This window comes from Conger conger, chromosome 12 (assembly GCF_963514075.1).
Source record: "Conger conger chromosome 12, fConCon1.1, whole genome shotgun sequence".
Taxonomy (NCBI): Eukaryota; Metazoa; Chordata; class Actinopteri; order Anguilliformes; family Congridae; genus Conger; species Conger conger.
In genome coordinates this window covers 27,972,113-27,992,993 of record NC_083771.1, presented here as the reverse complement: position 1 = coordinate 27,992,993, position 20,881 = coordinate 27,972,113, and the positions used below count along the sequence as shown (strand labels likewise).

General features: G+C 43.0%; 2 protein-coding genes across 3 annotated transcripts; both read left to right on the top strand.

Annotated features, from left to right (window-relative positions):
* Positions 1-289: 289 nt before the first annotated feature.
* Positions 290-4,960, top strand: ska1 (spindle and kinetochore associated complex subunit 1). Its single transcript, XM_061263643.1, has 7 exons — positions 290-421; positions 988-1,079; positions 2,043-2,167; positions 2,768-2,865; positions 2,988-3,116; positions 3,340-3,509; positions 4,091-4,960. Exons 2-7 carry the CDS (start codon positions 989-991, stop codon positions 4,237-4,239), a joined length of 762 nt encoding a protein of 253 aa, XP_061119627.1. The 5' UTR covers positions 290-421; position 988; the 3' UTR covers positions 4,240-4,960.
* Positions 4,961-5,636: 676 nt separating this feature from the next.
* Positions 5,637-19,583, top strand: LOC133141884 (mothers against decapentaplegic homolog 4). Of its 2 annotated transcripts, none has more exons than XM_061262687.1 (12): positions 5,637-5,850; positions 7,439-7,929; positions 9,818-9,992; positions 10,540-10,569; positions 10,989-11,195; positions 11,526-11,651; positions 12,021-12,128; positions 12,559-12,609; positions 12,715-12,898; positions 13,310-13,478; positions 14,685-14,823; positions 15,856-19,583. In XM_061262687.1, exons 2-12 carry the CDS (start codon positions 7,690-7,692, stop codon positions 16,065-16,067), a joined length of 1,641 nt encoding a protein of 546 aa, XP_061118671.1. In that variant the 5' UTR covers positions 5,637-5,850; positions 7,439-7,689; the 3' UTR covers positions 16,068-19,583. The 2 variants fall into 2 exon arrangements, with proteins under 2 accessions (XP_061118671.1, XP_061118672.1); XM_061262688.1 differs by having other exon boundaries at positions 5,637-5,863.
* The last annotated feature ends 1,298 nt before the right edge of the window (positions 19,584-20,881 follow it).

Below are 20,881 nucleotides of genomic sequence, written 5' to 3'. Positions count from 1 at the left end.
CCAATTTGGGTTAGCATATAGGAACGACCAGCCGCTCGAACCACAGAACTGACGCATCACCTACACCTCCACATAGATCCCGCAACTAAAAACGTATATTTTTGCTTTTAATAAATTGTTTTTGATAGTAGTTTCAAATGTTTTGATCCCATAATAAAGACACAAATATTACTCGTAGTAGGCGTTCTGCCTTGCGAAGTGTCTATTGGCTTCTTTTGGTCACATTGCGAAGGATCTTGCGTCGGATTGGACTAGTAATTGTCAATCAAATCAAGCAAAGCTGATTGGGGCGAGTTTCTCTGCTCGAAGTTTCAAATGTGTGCGACTCCCGCGACTGCTTGAGGAAGCGACTCAACTGTCTCGTCTACTTGCTTATTTCAATTAAGCGAAGCCTCTAGATTTTGGATGTAAAGACGTATACGTGAGTAACTGTTAATCAAGTATCAATCTAGCGAGATAGACTTGGAATACATCCGTAGCCTAGCATAACTCGATACACTGGCTTTACAGATTGGCTTTACATTTAGCCTAGCTAACGTTAGCGAATTCATCCATTCATCAAAATAAATCAAGCTTATGCAAGTCAATACATGTGCTGTTTGCAAATGCTAAGTACATAATGTTAATTCGGCTGACAAACATTAGTCAAGATCTTGTGGTAATTTCTTGGAGTCCAATGGGTGAGTATAGCTAATGTAGCCATCATAGCCTGCTCAATGAACTAACTTCCCTAACGTTGACGTCGACTTCCAGAAGCAGGGAATGACCTAGTTGAATATATGAATCTCAACCAAATAATTTTCGACGTTAAGACATAAGGTACTCTGATGCACCTAACAAAACAGTTCTTAAATCTCTATACCATTATTGTTATCAAAATGATGTGAAGTTACGTATACACACCCAATGGTTTTATTGGCCAAATCAACACGTTTAAGCATAACAAATAGCAACGTCTAAACAGTTTTTATGAATATTATTTTTCAGAATGATGGACTCTTCTGAGCTGGCAGAACTGTGCCAGCAAATAAATGACAAAATATTTGCCACCAGAACCATCTTGGAACTGCGCACAGTAGGTAGGGTAACAGTCCCTGTCGTGCGTCTATGAAATGCTGTTTACAACTAATAACTTTGCTATGCAGTGATGAATGACAGAAGATGCTACAGAACCGTACAGCATTTCCGCTCAAAGACGATATCATTTTATCTTTCATCCCTGCATTATTTTGCCGAGTGTCGATCAAAATTGTCTTAATTGTCGGATCCTGGCATTCTTGTGTTACATCGCAACAGCACATTTACACACTTCAGTGCATAGTTTCCACTGCTATCCACTTCTACAACCTCACAGTATGCGAGAAGATGGAAAATTATTAAATCATAAATGAAAAATGAAAGTGAAACGTAATTGTTCAGTTCAGTTATTGTTGCAATTTTGAAAAACTTATGGAGTGTGGGTATTATAAATTGAGCTACGATGTATGTGCACTGTTCATGTTTCCATTAAGAAAACCAAATAAAAAGTCCAATAAAATATTGCTTAATATCCAGTCACTTATCGGATATCATATCAAAATAAAGTATGCACTGCTTCTAAGAGGTAACTTGCCACACATCCTGTTGTCTTGTGAGGCCAGACAACTGTTGTAACATTTAAGTTTTGTACAGACCTACTTAGGTTAGACAACACACTTGGGAATTAGGTGACTTGAAGGCCAAAGACACTAAAGGAAGCAGGAAATTCGATGGATCGTTTATATAAAATGCATCCCATTTTATTAAGAATAATAATGTCCTATTATTGATTATTTCTGATTTATCTTGCATCTATCATTCTGAAACAAATGCAGTGGCTCCATTTAAACATTCAGACATTCAACCACAGCCTTTCCTACCGCTCCCAAAGAGAGAACTTTGTGATTCCTACATTACTGTAAAGGCACATGCAGAATTTGAACTGGAATGGATGGGTGTGCTTTTGCATTTACTGTTACTGTAATGGAATTGACCTCTCTCCTATATCTGTGTTCTACTTTTAGCAAACGAAGAGGATAAGCAGAACATTTTGGTGAAGATGGGAAAGGATATCTTTGCCATAAATGGACTCCTTGATACGCTTGAAACGCATGTTTTTCAACAACAAGACCTGCTGAATGGCTTGAAGGTATAGCATGCAAAGGATTCGATTCATACGCCACATCCATTAATTACATATTGGACCAGTCTCACAGACACAGACAGACACAGGCTTAGTCGTGGATTACATTGAGTTTTGTGTGGAGAATCTTGAATTTAGACAAGGACCAGATTTGATCTGTATCTGTGAAACTGGCCTTGAGCAAATCATAGATGCTGTCTAAAAACATATTTTACATGCATAAAAAACACATTTTGGAGGAGTTACAAAGAACTAACTGGCAGGGTTCTCAGACTTTTGCACAGGGCCTTTTTCCTTTTCGTTATTTTTTATTATTATTTATTATTATTGAAAATGCAAAAAACTTTAATGACAAGTAATCTTGCTTTTAAATGTGAAGAAATGTAGAAATGTCATGTAGCATTTAGAGGTCCGTTTTGTTTTGTTCACTTATAATTGTAAAAGGCTTTTTGACCAGGGGTGCCCACATTTTGTACATTACTGTACAACAATTATGATGCTGGGAGATATGGAGGCGAACTGAGCAAGTGGCTTCATGACCTTAGCTTCTTCAGTGGTCTAGCTTCAGGATGGCGAAAGGCAGTGATTGGTAACTGGCTCTTGCAGGAGCTTGAGGAGTTCTTCCAGGAAGACTTGCACGATGGATATCATCTCCGTGACAACATGCCCCTGCATATGCCAAGGAAGGGTCTTCAAACTGCCAAGTAAGCAATTTTAAGTTTTGCAGGTTTACACTACTGGAGGACCGGAAAAGGTGCATTAGATCACAATGTTAAGATTTTGCTGTAATTTGACTCTCCTCCCGCACTGACCCTTGTCTTCACAGTACTTTAACCCAGAGCCAGCAGGATCAGGTCCATCATGTCGAGGAGCAGAACCTGCAGAAGAAACCCACTCGCCCCCAGATCCGTGAAATGGTGTACATCACCACTGAGGAGTTTGAAAGCATTCCACAGTGAGTCCTGCCAACGGGATTAAAGAATAAAGTGAATTTATTTGGAAGTCAACGGTACAGCCAGTTGTCACTAGTGAGGAGTCACTAGGTCAGATACGCTTACAGACTACCGGTGTATATTGAAACCCTATTGAAACAACAACATTGAATTGTTTTAAGCCCACATTGTATGGCTTCATCCCCAATAGTTCTATGAGTATTTGGCCCTCTTGTTTTGTTGCAGATACATGAAGGGTCGTATGACATACAGCCAACTTAATGCAGCAGTACAGAGCATCAACACCGCTGTGAAGGAGAAATACAGCATCGTGCAGCAGCCAGCCAAGACCCTGACTAATGTCACTCGCAGGCTTCACCAGCGCTTTAAAGACGAGGAGACCAAGGACACCAAGGGTACCCCTTTCTTCCTGAACTCATTGCGGTCATCAATGCATTCCACGCTTATGCAATGCTGCTTCTCAAAAGGAGCAGCATGAAGACATAAATGGGGTGGCCTGTAGTGTAGTGGTTAAGGTACTTGACTGGGGCCTGCACGGTCGGTGGTTCGATCCTCGGTGTAGCCACAGTAAGATATGCACAGCCGATGGGCCCTTGAGCAGGGCCTTTAACCCTGCATTGCTCCAGGGGAGGACTGTCTCCTGCTTAGTCTAAATCAACTGCCAAATCAACTTAAAAAGTCTGCCAAATGACATATAATAATGTAATGTAATAAATACAGTATTTGTGCACTGATTGTTACTGACCTTGATATCCGCTGCATTTTCTACAGAGGCAAGATCTTAACGGCTTATTGCTTACTGGTGATCACTTAAGTTCCACTGTATTCTTGCATGTTAACCCTAGGTGTTTTGTTGCTGTACAGTGTTTATATTTAAGGGACAGTAAAATGTATATTTGATGCGTTTGCATACCATGTATTAAGTTTGTTGCATTTGCAGGCTCTTTTAAGGGACTGTGTTTTTGTGTGTTTGCAGGTCACTTTTTCGTGGTGGAGGCAGACATTCAGGAGTTCACGCAGCTGAAGTTGGACAAGCGCTTTAAGGGCATGCTGAGCATGCTGCGGCACTGTCACCGTCTGCGTGAGCTGCGGGGAGCTGGCCTCACCCGCTACATCCTGCTGTGACCTGTACTACCACCCCACCCCAAACACCCGCTACGTCCTGCTGTGACCTGTACTACCACCCCAAACACCCGCTACGTCCTGCTGTGACCTGTACTACCACCCCAAACACCCGCTACGCCCTGCTGTGACCTGTACTACCACCCCACCCCAAACACCCGCTACGTCCTGCTGTGACCTGTACTACCACCCCAAACACCCGCTACGTCCTGCTGTGACCTGTACTACCACCCCAAACACCCGCTACGCCCTGCTGTGACCTGTACTACCACCCCACCCCAAACACCCGCTACGTCCTGCTGTGACCTGTACTACCACCCCACCCCAAACACCCGCTACGTCCTGCTGTGAGCTGATAGCACACCACCCCAAACACCCGCTACGTCCTGCTGTGAGCTGTAGTACAACCCCACCCCAAACACCTGCTACGTCCTGCTGTGACCTGTAGCACCACCCCACCCTTAACACCCACTACATACTCCTGTGAGCTGGATAGCACCGCCCTACCCCAAACGCGTGCTACATCCTTTTGTGCCTCTGCTCTGATGCAGTTTTCTTGAAGGACTGAGAAATAGCCTGGTTAGTTAACTGGCTTTCTTACTAGCTGTCAAGATTTCTTTGCTGAACATCCACATGCTACTTGAGTATTTGTGTAAATATGAATATATTATGATTGTTTGGTTTTAACACGTGTACCATAAACTCCCAACTTCCTGATTCCAAATTGGGGTAATTTTTCTCTTGACTGCTATGCTAAAATTTTGATCTTGTCATGTGCACACCATCTTTGGCAAAGCACAAGCTTTCAGGCCCTTCTCTAGGCCTGAGGGTGCAAGTTTACCATTGGCCTTCCTTTGTATAGTTTTTTACTGACCATCCATACATTGTTTAGGGTTTTAGGATTTAACCAATAACCACACTTGATACAATACAAATAATTTTCACTTGCTTAAACTATATAAATGTAGTGCGAAAGGACTGCAACACGGTTAAATAAAACAAATAAAAAACGTGTCATTTTCTCTGAATATGTAGTCACTCTGTGGTAAAATGAAATCAGAAGTGATGATTGCCACTTTGAAACAGTATATATCATGATATATTTTTGTGCTTTAAAGAATACACTTCTAGAATACACATTTACCATTCGTGTATTGTCATGATTCACAATACAGGTCGTATGCAATGTTTTGTAAACAAAAGCACCAAAATAAACAGGGCAACTAGTCGTGATAAAGAACAGTTTACCATCGTTTTCATCGAAGGTTTCCATTCACTTTTTCGCAATTCCATTGACATGGTTGTAAAAACAACACAGAGAACGACTTTAACATAATAAACATTTGAACGTCTTCCTGCGCATGTGCGGTTCGCCATATTTGTACGACAAGCTGGATAGCTTGCGGAGCTCTTTTAGGCATTAGCTCGGGATTTCTCCCTCTAGCCTGCTAGCTAGCTTGTTTAGAGGGAAGTCGTGCAGCTAGTTAGCTGTTCTTCGTTCGTTTTTTGAATAAACAACTACATTATTTCAGCATCATAAAGTCTTTACTGAAGAAAACATCTGAACAAGACACAGACGAACAGGCTAGCTAGCGGATCATCTTTAAATCGGCGGTAAGGGAAACGAGTGAGTAAACTAGCTAGCTAGGCCAAGTGAGGAAAAATAACTAGCTAATGAAAACAGTATAAGTAACTTACGTAATGTAGCTATCGATATTGGGACAGTTGTGTTCTCGTGGACCATAAGAAAAGAACTAGGAAAGTAATATAGTGCTGCTATCGAGAATGTTACGTCGCGAGCCAAGTTTGTTTTGTTTTACGTCTGCTGTGTTAGTCGGCGACAGGGTGGAATCGGCTAGTTAGCTACCTAGCTATCTTGTCGCATAACGGCAGATAATGGCATGTTTCAATCAGCAGCAGCATTGCAAATGACACGCATCTACTGTGCCGTTTTGATGCGATAGATAGCGCATGACTCTTGAATTTTGCATGCTTTGTTTACAAGGTTTAGCAAGCTAGCTGACGTTCGTTTGAAGTGAGCATCACCCACAATTGGGCATTGATGTTCGCTGCCAACGTTGTAAGTTAGCTCATTGCTAACGTTGCCTGGCATTTGAACTGCTTAAGTTGCCTGGTAAATAGTTGCCAACATAGTTTATGTAGGCTCCAGAACTCCAGAAACTACTCATGCCTGTTCATATTGCAAGTGGCATCACCAGAGTGATATCCAACTGCTGTCCAGGAGTGCCGCAGCATATTTTAGATTTCGGTGTGTATCTCTGAAGCACTTTTTTTGCAATCACTAATTGCAGATGTGTCCGTACATCTTCCCTCCAAAGTCTCAGTTGGCTACTGGTTGAAGGGAAATTACTTAAACCTGCAGATACTCCTGTCCTTCAGAATCCCCACCTAAAACAGGTTCTCACAATGAGTAGTGTATGCTGTAGTACCGTCTTGGGCATCGGTCTGTGCTTCATTGCTCCTTTTCCGATTAATGAGATCCGTAAACATTATCATAAGTTTCAATGTTTAGAATGTTAAATATACAGTACTGTGCAAAAGTCTTAGGCACCCTAGATAAATACAAATTTGGTCTTGGATGTTTGTTGTTTTCTGCATCAGTGTATAAGTAGAAAAGAGCATATTTGAGATTTCCAAGCATTGTTTCCAAAATAAATTAAATGTTACAGATCTTACAGAATACAGATTTTTGCATTGTATTAAATATAGTAAGGTAACACGTAAAGTAAAAGACCACTTTGGGGCTTCCTTCTGGGATTAGCTGGAGATCTAGAAGAAACTGAGATGGCCTAAGCCTGCAGAATAACTCTGGCAAGTTCTCCTATATGTTTGGAGCAACCAACCTGCTGATTTTTTTATAAATGATAATAATTATCATTGAGAATTGATGCAGATTTAAAGGTGAAGGGTGATCACAACCATGTTGATTTGATTTAGTTTTTACCTGTATACTGCTCTTTATAGTAATGTGATATTTAAAAAACATTTAATTTCATTATTTGAAATACCATGCATACCATGTGCCTAAGACTTTTGCACAGTACTGTATGTTTTGTGTAAACCATGCACCCTTACTAATTGACCATAGCTTTTATTTATTGTAAGTTATTGGTCGGAAGCCGTGCGCTGTAAGGTGCCGGGAACATAAGGATAACAACCTCCCTGCTTTCCTCCCTCACAGCCTCCGTCACACACTGCCCTCGCCATATTCCTTCTGGGACGCCCTCCAGAACTCTGAGCAGTGGTCGAAGACAAGCCTTCTCGCTTATTCCAGTCTCATGGGCCGAGAGCCTCAACGGAAAGGGAGACTTTCCAAACCGCACAAACCTAAAACGAACCCAACACATTCTAAGGCTGTTTCCTGGGGTTCACTCACCGCCGTTTGAGAGAGAAAGTACGGAGACATAGCTCCTCAAGGCCACGGTCCTCACCATGTCGATCACGAACACTCCCACGAGCAACGATGCTTGCCTGAGCATCGTGCACAGCCTGATGTGCCACCGGCAGGGCGGGGAGAGCGAGTCCTTCTCCAAGCGCGCCATCGAGAGCCTGGTGAAGAAGCTGAAGGAGAAGAAGGACGAGCTGGACTCGCTCATCACCGCCATCACCACCAACGGAGCGCACCCCAGCAAGTGCGTCACCATCCAGCGCACCCTGGATGGGCGCTTGCAGGTAGGGAGCCGTAAACCCGTCCCCTCCCTCTGGAACTTCCTCCCTAAATCCATCTGTGACTCTTTCCTCTCTTTCCATTTAAAAATCCCTCAAAACTCATCTTTTTAAAGCTGCTTTTAATGTCTTATTTAATGTCTCTGTTTATTCTTTGATTGTAATGTTCTTTTTTTGTTGTTGTACCATTTAATTGTATTTTAATCATTGTATCACTTTTATGGAAAGTGCCCTATAAACAAATGTAGTATTATTATGATTATTATGATTATTATTATTATGAGTGCATAGAAGTGTGAATACAGGATGTCTTAAGTATAATGGCTGGTGAGGCGAGAAGTTTGCCTGTTAGTTTAAACTGGGTCTGAGGGCATATATCACTGCCTAATTACTTGGCATTCTGTAATTTGCAGCTGGGGTTCATTGTGGACCTCCAGTTTTCACTATCTCTGATGTAATTCTGTGTAATGGTCGGAGATATGTGGCTTAGACATGTATTATGTATTATTACTTGCATTATTAACTCTGTATTATGCATCTCCTTGCATTGCCTCACTAACTGGATGTCAGTTTGTTCATTCTCCTGTCATCAGAAATACCGCCATGGGAATGTAGTATCTGCCCATATTACAGATCAGATCATGGGTGTTTGCCACATGGGGGGGACCTTTATAAGGACCCATTCTTTTGTTCCTTAGTTTGTACGTGAGGTCCACAAGGTCCACAAACTATGTAGTGTTAACAGGAAAATCTTTCTACTTATGCCCAGATATTGGTGAAATATTAAAGCAAATATGAATGAATTTAGTATGGAGTAGGATGGGCAGTAAGATGTATTCAAATGAAATGCTATTAAATGCTGTAGGATACCGTAATAGCATGCCAAACTGCTTTAATATGCAGTCCCAGCCCCGGAGTGAACATGATAGATCTGCATGTGGCTTCCCAGGAGACCATGTTCATGAATGTTTAATTGTAGTATCTAAAAATATGCAAGTGAATTTTACTGTGTGCTAAGTTGCTTCATTTTGCTCTCCTTAGATCTTGACCTTGGTCTCCACCGCATCTTTGATATAGAATATTTTAATGCACTCAAAAAATATAGAATATTAAGTGCATTAATGATCATCGCCACCATGCGCTCTATGTGTGATCCTTTAATATACCTACTCGCTAAAAACATTAGCTAATAATTATTGTTGAGGTTTATTGCCCATCCCCATCTGCTGGCAATATTTCAGGTCTGCTCTGATGTCAAAATTGTACTGTACCAGTCCAGCATAATCGAACAATGCTGACAAGCCATTTAACTGAAGAGCACTGGTAGCATCGCAGTCTCTGTTATCCCAAAACTGAGCAGCACAGGCATGTAAATATAGATAAGCTAGCCAAGGTGCCAAGCCAGGGATACTGTTTTTAGTCTTCATTCTTCCCCTCAGGATCATGTCTGAGCTGTTCTAAACCTGCACTGTCTGAATTATTGCTTTAGTCTCTGAAAATAATGTATGAACAGTATTAGTCAAAGTGTGTGTGGAAAATGGTCAAGGCACAGTACCTTGACTATAAAGCCCTGTTGGAAACACTCCAGTAAAATAAATCAATCTTAACTTGCATGTACAAAATCAGGTGAATAGATGGGGAAATACAGGGTTTATCCCTGAAAAATAGATAATGGAGGGGGAACTGCCTGGTGGAAACCCTGAAATAAATGTCTACCATGTGTTTTTTTGAATGTGTTCCATTGACCCCTGAACACACCAAAAAACATGCAGTGCCATGCCCTGCGAACCCATAACATGACGGATGGCATGCCTGCCGTCTCCCTCTGACTGTGACTGGCTGTTTTATGTGATATGTCTGATGGCTTTGCGCTTTCTCATTCCTGTGTTCTCAGGTGGCCGGCCGGAAGGGCTTCCCACACGTGATATATGCACGCTTATGGAGGTGGCCTGACCTACACAAGAACGAACTGAAACATGTGAAGTACTGCCAGTTTGCCTTTGACCTGAAATGCGACAATGTCTGCGTGAATCCTTATCACTACGAGAGGGTGGTGTCTCCAGGAATTGGTGAGTCAGTTAGCCTACCTTGGCTCCTGGAAAATGTTTATTTTCCAGGAGTGACCTCAGGGGCTTGCTGGGTGGCTCATCCTGTTACGGCACTCTTCTTGTTTAGTGCATGGGTGGGCCCCACGGTCCGGGTTTGAATCCTGATGCCAGTAGTCCCACTGGGAAATGTATAAATCGGCCTAGTTTACTAAGACATTTAGCACCTGCACCTGACCAGTGGCCACCGGATTTGTTTTGCACCAATCATTGTGTGGTTGTGGTTGTGGTTGTGGTTGTGTTATTAGTTTTGCATGTGCTGAAAGGTTTTGGTAAATCAGTCCTCTGTGTGTTCCTGCCACTCATCTTGGTGTACACCGGTGGCTTGCTGGCTATGATATGATAAGAAGTGGTGCTTGGGTGATTCAGGGGGTAGCAGGCGCTCGTCTGCCCTCTCCAGAAGCTCAAGTTATAAGCGCTGGCATACTTTTAAGGTTTGACTTTCAAAATTGTAAAGAAAAAAAAATGTGAAAGAGAGAAAGTGACCCTCTTTGTCACTTGTCTTTTACAGACCTTTCAGGACTGACTCTAACCAGCTCCGGTGAGTGAAGATTCTTCATTTTTGTTGTTGATTTTACTTTATTTTCCCATTTTTTTTAATTAATTTTTTTTGTGTTTTTAAAAAAATTGATTTTGTAAAGATTCTCATCCATCCCAGTATTACCAAAACAGGGGACTAATTTGTACGTATTTGAGTTGATTATTCATTGAGAATGGGCATGCTGTGTCAATATAAAACAATGCTTGGTATGGCAGCCCTGTTGCAACAGTAAAATACTGGCACAGTTTTCCACTGTTTACAAGCTGTGGAGGTCCACACACAGAGGGGCTTTTGCCGTCCACATTTATAGTGGCAGCTGTGGCCAAGGCTTTTGTTCAGAGCGGGGGATAAGTTTATGTTTATGTATGCAGGGTATGATATAATCGGATAAACTGTGATCTGTGATGTTCCCTTCTCAGTTCCCTATGGTCTGACAGTGAAAGACGAGTATGACTTTGAGGGCCCATCCTCGCTGCCCAGCGTTGAGAGCCACAGTCAGACCATCCAGCACCCCCCTTCCAGACCGGCGGCCTCGGAGGCCTTCAGCAGCCCCGCTCTCCTCCCTCCGTCTGAGGCCAGCAGCTCTGCTTCCTCTGCCTTCTCCAGCATCGCCGTGGGCCCCGCAAGTAAGAGCCCCGTCTCCTGTCCTGTTCCGCTCCTGTTCCGCGCTCCTTTAATTTGGTCTGTCTATCTCTTATTTAGTGCCGTTCTACTTTCAAAATTTCAAACTATACGCTATACAAGCTGTACTCTCTGGTCGAGCTGGGCTCAATGGAGCCATTAATCTCTCCCCAGAGTCCTCTCTGTTCTACCTGTCAGTGGGCTCTGGGGGAGCGATAACGAAAAGTGTGTGTGTGTGTGTGTGTGTGTGTGTGTGTGTGTGTGTGTGTGTGTGTGTGTATGTGTATGTGTATGTGTATGTGTGTGAGTCTGACTGTGCTGCTCACTCTCCTTAGCCCAGTCCAGTGGCCTTCTATCAGGGGCAGCCAGTGGGGAGGCACTGCTGCAGACAGCCTCAGGAACAGGACAGGGCTCGCAGCAAAATGGCTTCCCCTCTGCTCAGCCTGCCACCTACCACCACAGTAAGACCTGCCCTCTTAGCACTGCTCCTGCTCACTGCTCACTCAGTTCTGCCCTCTTAGCACTGGTCCAATAGAGGATTCAGGTTTTTAAAAGCATTCATATTAGTCTGCTGAGTTTGACTATGAACTGTATATTACAGGAAGTCTTTTTGCAGGCCCTAGTCCAGAATGGTTAGAGTATCTCGGATGTGTCAGCTTTGACAAACCAAATAACATGTCCTGTTTGTAGTAATTATGCTTACTTGTGGCCAGCCTGACGCCATTGGGCCTTCGCTGCTAATTGTTTAAAGTAAATGCCAGGTCATGGAGAATGGTGGCAGGCGGTGTGTAAGGTGTGTTTGCTGTTCTAACTGAATGTTTACCCCACAGGCGCAAACTCAACATGGACGAGAAGCGGCAGTTTCACACCCAACATCCCTCACCATCAAAATGGGCATTTACAGCACCATCCCCCAATGCCTCATCCAGGACACTACTGTAAGTGTTTGGGTATACTCACAGTGCACTACTGTAAGTGTTTGGGTATACTCACAGTGCAGTACTGTAAGTGTTTGGTTATACTTGCAGTGTGCTACTGTAAGTGTTTGGGTATACTCGCAATGCAGTACTGTAGGTGTTTGGGTATACTCCTAGTGTAGTACTGTAAGTGTTTGGGTATACCCGCAGTGCACTACTGTAAGTGTTTGGGTATACCCGCAGTGCACTACTGTAAGTGTTTGGGTATACTCGGAGTGCACTACTGTAAGTGTTTGGGTATACTCGGAGTGTAGTACTGTAAGTGTTTGGTTATACTCGCAGTGCGCTACTGTAGGTGTTTGGATGTACTCGCAGTGCAGTACTGTCAGTGTTTTAGTATGCTTGCAGTGGTGTAAGTGCTGATTATACGCCTTTTCCTTTTCTCTTCCAGGGCCAGTACACAATGAGATCGCATTCCAACCCCCAATCTCCAACCATCCTGGTAAGTCTTTCTAAGGAATTGTATGTATTTCTGAACATATGCTGTGTTCATTCATCTTTGAGATATGGTGTGATGTGATGGTGGTTCTCTTCCTCTGCCCTACAGCACCTGATTACTGGTGCTCCATTGCCTACTTTGAGATGGACGTCCAGGTGGGTGAGACCTTCAAAGTGCCCTCCACCTGCCCCATCGTGACAGTGGACGGATATGTGGATCCCTCGGGCGGGGACCGCTTCTGCCTGGGGCAGCTGAGCAACGTACACCGGACTGAGGCCATCGAGAGAGCCAGGTACGGGCCTCCCTTAAAGTCAGTTATTGGAGTTTTGCCTTTGAAAAGTCAAGGAAGCGATTATGAGGCTGAGAAATAAGAAATAAAACTACCAATCAAAAGCCTAGGATCAAGACTAGATACGGAAAGTCTTCTTATACCTGCACTAACGAAGCGATTGAATACGCCCAACTAATCCGAAATGGCTGAAATGCTAACTGTCCGATTACTTTTGGTCCCCTAAACTTTAACCTCATATTCATTGTTTCATTTCAAATGCAATGTCCTGTAGAACCGAAAGCCCAAAAAAATTGTACCACTGTCCAAATACTTATGGGCTGCACTGTATATACTTGTGAAATATCACTAAATGTTGTTTTGGCTTTCTGTTCTGCCACTCACTCGGGTCGCTCTTGTTCTTGTTGCTCTCAGGTTGCACATCGGCAAAGGCGTCCAGCTGGAGTGTAAGGGGGAAGGGGACGTGTGGGTGCGTTGCCTGAGCGACCACGCTGTTTTTGTGCAGAGCTACTACCTGGACCGGGAGGCGGGCCGAGCCCCTGGGGACGCAGTGCACAAGATCTACCCCAGCGCCTACATCAAGGTGGGCCTTCCAGCCAAGCGTCTGTTCGGTCCAGTGATAACTTCAACATCTACCATGAATGCACATCTGCGTGGTTTGGGATAGCTTCTGCGTGTCTCTAATAGGTGTTTGACCTGCACCAGTGCCACAGGCAGATGCAGCATCAGGCTAGCGTCTCTGTGACTCTCACTGTGACTCTCACTGTGCCTCTGTCTCTCTCAGGTGTTTGACCTGCACCAGTGCCACAGGCAGATGCAGCAGCAGGCTAGCGTCTGTGACTCTCTCTGTGACTCTGTCTCTCTCAGGTGTTTGACCTGCACCAGTGCCACAGGCAGATGCAGCAGCAGGCTAGCGTCTGTGACTCTCTCTGTGTCTCTGTCTCTCTCAGGTGTTTGACCTGCACCAGTGCCACAGGCAGATGCAGCAGCAGGCGAGCGTCTCTGTGACTCTCACTGTGACTCTGTCTCTCTGTGACTCTCTCTCTGTCTCTCTCAGGTGTTTGACCTACACCAGTGCCACAGGCAGATGTAGCAGCAGGCTAGCGTCTCTGTGACTCTCTCTGTGTCTCTGTCTCTCTCAGGTGTTTGACCTGCACCAGTGCCACAGGCAGATGCAGCAGCAGGCTAGCGTCTCTGTGACTCTCACTGTGACTCTCTCTCTGTCTCTCTCAGGTGTTTGACCTGCACCAGTGCCACAGGCAGATGCAGCAGCAGGCTAACGTCTCTGTGACTCTCACTGTGACTCTCTCTCTGTCTCTCTCAGGTGTTTGACCTGCACCAGTGCCACAGGCAGATGCAGCAGCAGGCGAGCGTCTCTGTGACTCTCACTGTGACTCTGTCTCTCTGTGACTCTCTCTCTGTCTCTCTCAGGTGTTTGACCTACACCAGTGCCACAGGCAGATGTAGCAGCAGGCTAGCGTCTCTGTGACTCTCTCTGTGTCTCTGTCTCTCTCAGGTGTTTGACCTGCACCAGTGCCACAGGCAGATGCAGCAGCAGGCTAGCGTCTCTGTGACTCTCACTGTGACTCTCTCTCTGTCTCTCTCAGGTGTTTGACCTGCACCAGTGCCACAGGCAGATGCAGCAGCAGGCTAGCGTCTCTGTGACTCTCACTGTGACTCTCTCTCTGTCTCTCTCAGGTGTTTGACCTGCACCAGTGCCACAGGCAGATGCAGCAGCAGGCTAGCGTCTCTGTGACTCTCACTGTAACTCTCTCTCTGTCTCTCTCAGGTGTTTGACCTGCACCAGTGCCACAGGCAGATGCAGCAGCAGGCCGCCACAGCGCAGGCCGCAGCCGCTGCCCAAGCAGCCGCCGTCGCTGGGAACATCCCTGGCCCGGGCTCCGTGGGGGGCATCGCTCCTGCAATCAGTGAGTGTTTGGTTAGCGCTGCCGCTAACGCTGTGGCTGGTCATACTGTTCTAGTGTCTTTGAGTTTTGCACATTTAACAACAGTAAGTTTGCGGTCAATTCAAACAATTAATGAGATTAATTGAAATTCAGTTGGTGTATTGAAAAATGAACTGACCTTAAATCTGTACAGCGAGTTTAGTTTGAGTACCCAGACATTCCCATATAACAGTTAATCTGTTGAGCTTTTTGATATGATTTTGGTTTTGATGTATGTTTGGTATGATGAATTATATTTTAGATATTTCATATTTCTGACAATCTGCTGGCTTCTTAATAGCTGTTATAGGAGCTTATTTGTGGTCTAAAATAAAATATTTGTGGGCAGAAAATACACTTCAAGTAACTTCAAACAAACTATAAATAATCAGGTAATAAACAGATGTCACTACACACTGCTTTGGAGTTAAAATGTGTTTCCTTACTTTAAACCACAAAGCTGTTGATATCCTCATATCAGCCATTATAAAGCCAGCTGCTTGTCAGAAACTTGTAAATCTGTGCCAATGGAAACATAAATTGACTAAAACTGAAATAATTTAAAATCTCCAGAAAGGTAATTATCTTCTTAAAGGTACGATGGGTAAGATTTTTGTGTTAAAACATTGTTTTATCCCTTCCTATGATTTAAAATAGGCTCAATGACATGTTGACTCACCCTCTACCTGTGTTTATAGTCCTTAAATTCGGGTTTCAAAATATACAGTTCACATATACAGTTGACGGGACGCATAGCTGTACAATCAATCAAGCTCATTGGTTGAAAATTGGTTCTAATTGCCACAGCCATTTGCGTTTCAACATCACCGTGTTCAGAGAAGGGAGAGGGATAAACAGAGTTATGGTTTGAGTGCGTTTGCTGCCGCAATTCCTCTCTTGACCGTTAGAAGTCCAAAATGACACATTGTACCTAAAACTTTACTCATAACTGCATTTGAGCTGTTATAAGGCGAGTGGCGGTAGTTACTACAGTACCGGTGTTGCCGTCCGCAGGCCTGTCGGCTGCCGCGGGCATCGGCGTGGACGACCTGCGCAGGCTCTGTATCCTGCGCATGAGCTTCGTGAAGGGCTGGGGTCCTGACTACCCCCGGCAGAGCATCAAGGAGACGCCCTGCTGGATCGAGATCCACCTGCACCGCGCCCTGCAGCTGCTGGACGAGGTGCTGCACACCATGCCCATCGCAGACCCCCAGCCCTTAGACTGAGCCCACTGCGCCTCCACCTCTGTGGAGTGCATCCACTGTTCCATATCAGCAACAGGGACAAAGACTGACGCATCACTGTTTTCCTCGTTGATTTTTTTTCAAATCTTTTTAATTTCTCTATTCGGTATTATTTTTGCTTATTTGCCCCTCCCCTGTTGTTGTGTGGTCATGTCTCTGGTCAGCAATGAAATAGATTTTTTTTGGGGGGGGGGGGGCACGTTTTACTCATTGTATTAGTTACTGGGAATTGGAGCGGTCTACTTTTCCAGCTGAAGAAAAAACGTGTGACATCCTGGTGTAGCCCAGCAGTCTACCGTCTGGTCAGCACACCACAATGGAGAGAGCAGCCGTGAATTTGCCCCATGGGAAAGAGGGGTAACTAGCACGATCTAGTGGCATTTGACATTTTATTATTATTTTTTTTTAAACCCAACAGTGTTTTGTGTGGGGATCTTTTGGTTCTAACATGATACCAGGGAAAAGGACTTTGATGGAATAATACAGAAATGCCATTACTGCATGCAGTCTCGTTCACTGTGACCTTCTAAAGAATGTTCTAGAATATGGCCATATGTGTGGCTAGTGTACTGCCCAGTTAATCTCTGGAGCACTTTTGTGTAATTAATCATGTAATTAATCTTTCAATTTTTTTGCTAAGTGGCCTTTATTTGAGCCTGCAATACAATGCAAACATATTCATGTCATACTGTATATGGCAGTATGTTAAAGTTATGACTACTTTTTTCCCCCATTTTGTGTTAGGTCTAGGAGAATGTCAGTTTTGTGAACTACATGTACAGTAGATATTTGGCTGATCCCCTTCTTGGATGGGTAAGAAAGGGAATCTGTCACTCAAGCAAATCTAATAGTGCTGGGGTGATTGCTGGCCCAAAGGATTTTCCACAGGAATCCAGTTATGGATTTCAGACTGGCCATTGTCTAAAAGCATTTCCATGACATGCTGTGTCTGGTTAACATGGTGTCAGGAGACCCAGACGTGTTTCAGTTACCTTTCATAACCCTATGAAAATGGGCTTTTGTAATAGAATCAATTAAAAAATAAATGTTGTGTTTGTCCAACCCCTGTACTTCCAACATAATGGATTATCCCCCGTCTGGATGCCAATGCCTTTTCATTATCGTTGAGTAACCTCCAAAATGGACTGTGATGACCGTGAAATGACCTGAAATATTATGAAATGCTTTTGATAATCCTGTACAATATTAGTTCATCTAAGATATCAGGCAAACGTCATGAAATGCTGTGCATACTATTAGAAAAGTGTGTAAAAAGGTACAGAAGCACAAACCTCTGGGCGATCCCCCCAGAAAAGGAAGTATTTCCTCGCTAACGTTTCTGAGGAGCACTCCTGGTCGCATTTTACTGCTGGGCTGGTGTCGTGCTGGTTTGCCGTTCCCATGGTTCTTGGGTTTGGGCAGCCGTGTCCCGTATGTGCCGTGATCTGTGCGTACACTTCTGCAGCACTGTTCCGGTCTGCATTTGGGATTGGCAGTTGTGCCTCTGAGCCTTTGGACCAACTACCATACTTGTGGAGAGGATATGTGGTGAAGATCAAACAAACAAACAAACAAAAGGTTCAGTGGAATTCTCTATAGCATTGTACTTGTAGGTCACGTGAGAGGGCATTTAAGAGATTGAAGAAGCACATTACATTACATTACATTACGTTATTGGTATTTGGCAAACGCTCTTATCCAGAGCGATGTACAGTTGGTTAGACTAAGAAGGAGACAATCCTCCCCTGGAGCAATGCATGGTTAAGGGCCTTGCTCAAGGGCCCAATGGCTGTGCGGATCTTATTGTGGCTACACCGGGGATCAAACGACCCACCTTGCGTGTACCTTAATAACTACACTACAGCACAGATGGAGGGAATTCGTTTTTAAATGGCATGAATCTGGCTATATGTTGATCAGATCCCATGAAATGGCCATGATGACTATGTATTTTTTTTGCAAGCAGTCCTGTGTCTGTAGAACAGTATTACTGAAGCAACTCAAAGTTAACCAAAAACAGTTATTTCCTGAAGTTTTAACCCAGAATATACAGCGCTGTGAAAAAGTATTTCCCCCATCCCGATTTCCTTTATTATTGCATATTTGTCAAACTATTTTTATTTTCTCGTTTCCCTTTGTTTAATATTACATTTTTATCAAAAGATGTGAAACCATTCAGTGTGACAAATACGCAGTAATAGAAGAAACTGGGAAGGATGCATATTATTTTTCACGGCACTGTAATGTATATTAAAGTTTTTTTTTTTCTTCTTTTGTTGGTTTTTTTCAGTTATGTATGAACTGGGCAAATATAAAATAATTTTAGACTCACTGTATAATGGACTTCATGCTGAAACACTCTGCATTCTGTACAGTTAAAATGTGTATTTTTGGAAATTGAAATGTTGTGCTTTCTAAACAAGTATTTGAAGGTTAATATAGTGGTTGATGACACTGTTTGCATCATACATAAATACATCGAAAGTGAGAAATTCCTGAAGGGGTAATGATTTGCAGCAATACAAAATATAATTTATAATAATCATTTAAAATGTATATGGTCAACTGCAGTAGTGGAAATATAAATGTGAGATTTGGTCTTTGTGGTTGTTTTACATGTTGAAATGTACATGCTAATCCTGAAGGGACAAGTCCTCCTGAATAGGGTCCAATCCCATCCCAACATCATACAGTATGCTCCCATGTATACTAAAGACGTTGCATTTTGTAACGCAGAGTGGTCTATTTTAAAACTAAGAAGCCTATATTTTTAAAGTTTTTGCTTCTCACTTATATTCAGTTCAAGTAATTGTATGGATAGTGTGCTTTCTGTTGATAGTTTTCTCTTTTTTTGTTTCTTTTTTTGTAAATACAATCGCTAGGGTTCATTATTATTATTTTTTTCTTTTCCTTCCTTCTAATCTCTTATTTTATTTTTATTGCATGCCTGTGTTTGTTAGATCCTAGAGGAAAGGTTTGGGGTCATTTCTGCATAACCTCACCCTAGACATTTTGCCTAGACCAGTCCTAAAAAAAAGAGTTCAGATCAGTGTTCCAGAGAGTCTGGATTCACAGTTTTAAGATAGATTTTAAACATACAGCACTGTGTAAGTCTTGGGCTCCTAGATGATTTAATATAAATTTGGTCTTAGATGTTTTTTTTAGCCGTTCAGTTTTCAGCATTAATGTGTCCTTAAGAAACAAGCAAATTTGAGATTTTCAAATCTCTGAATCTGACTATAATTCTAATGTGATGTGGTGAAAAAAACTTTTTTAAATGTCATGTTTTTCAGTCATGAACTCTTCTCTACCCAACAAAAATGTTACTAAATATGGAAATATGCATCATATTAATTTATAATTTTGGCCAGTGTTTGGATTTCTGTTTGTAATAGTATTATATAAAAGTCCCTTCCACCTGAAATATCTTTCATATTTAGAAAATGGGGGGGGGTTAACAAAACATTTAAATAAAATAAAAAAATTAATGAAATGCAACCATTGGAATATTTTATTCCGGCATTATCCATATATAGTCGATATGTTTTATTTTGGTAGGGTGCAGTTGTACGGCATTATGCATTAGTATGCACTCACCGAGTTAATGTTCACATCAACCATCAGGTTGGGGAAAAAATTGGGGCAAAAATGTGACCTAATGACTTTGACCGTGGAATGATTGTGGTGGCAGTCAGGATGGTTTGAGTATCTCAGAAACTGCTGATCTCCTGGGATTGTCACGCACACTAGTCTCTTGAGTTTGAAAAGAATGGTACAAGAAACACAAAATCCAGTGAGCAGAAGTTCTGCAGACAGAAACACCTTGTTAATGAGAGAGGTCAGAGGAGAAGGGCCAGACTGGTCAAAGCTGACAGTAAGGTTATCCTAACGCAAATAACCACACATTACAACAGTGGTATGCAGAAGAGCATCTCTGAACACACAACGCATCATAACTCTGAAGTGGATAGGCTACAGCAGTAGATGTCTTAAAAAAAGTAAGTCTAGTAAATACCTAATAAAGTGCTCACTGAGTGTAAATTGATGTATACAAAACAGTTGGTGTCAAATGTAGTTTAAATGTAAGGAAACAACATAAATATTACCTTTTGTTTATTTTTGAAACTGCCCTTCTTTTCCTTGCTCTCCCGAGAGTGGATCATATCGGTCCTCCTTTTCTATTTCTGCTTTATTCAGTCGGAGAAGGATGGTTTAATGCGGCAATCATCAGATCTGGCCCTGTAATCCAAATCCAGCCCTGGTTTTCTGTCTCTGGTTAGTTCACTGAGTGTTCCCTGGACCCAGGCTGACAAGGGCCCTCTCATCTTTTCAGGGAGACCCAATTCAGTTCTAGACTTCTTCAACAGCATGCCCCGTTGTCTCCATCTTGTGTAGGTAAGCCCATAGTGAGTTCAGTATCCCGAGAAGACGTCAAAGGTAGGCCCTGACAGACCTTGGCCTTTGTGTTTTTTGTTGGCTATATGGAAATGTTTTTGCTATGTTAGGCTTATAATACACCATGCAAGACTCTTTTGTCTTCATTGTTTTGCACAAGATTCTGTTGTCACCCATCTGCTGCTGGGAGCTATGCTGGCTGCAATGAACCATGATCGTCCTCGGAAATCTAAATATCTGGCATAGGATTAGGTCTTCACCAAGCTGAAGAACACCAGGTTCGGAGCTCAGGTCAAGGTACTGACTGTAGTCTCTGTTCTCTGGAGTGTGCTATAGTCACTGTGTTCTGTTCCATTTTCTATTGGTTCCAGATCCATCAAATGACTTTGCATTGGTAAAAT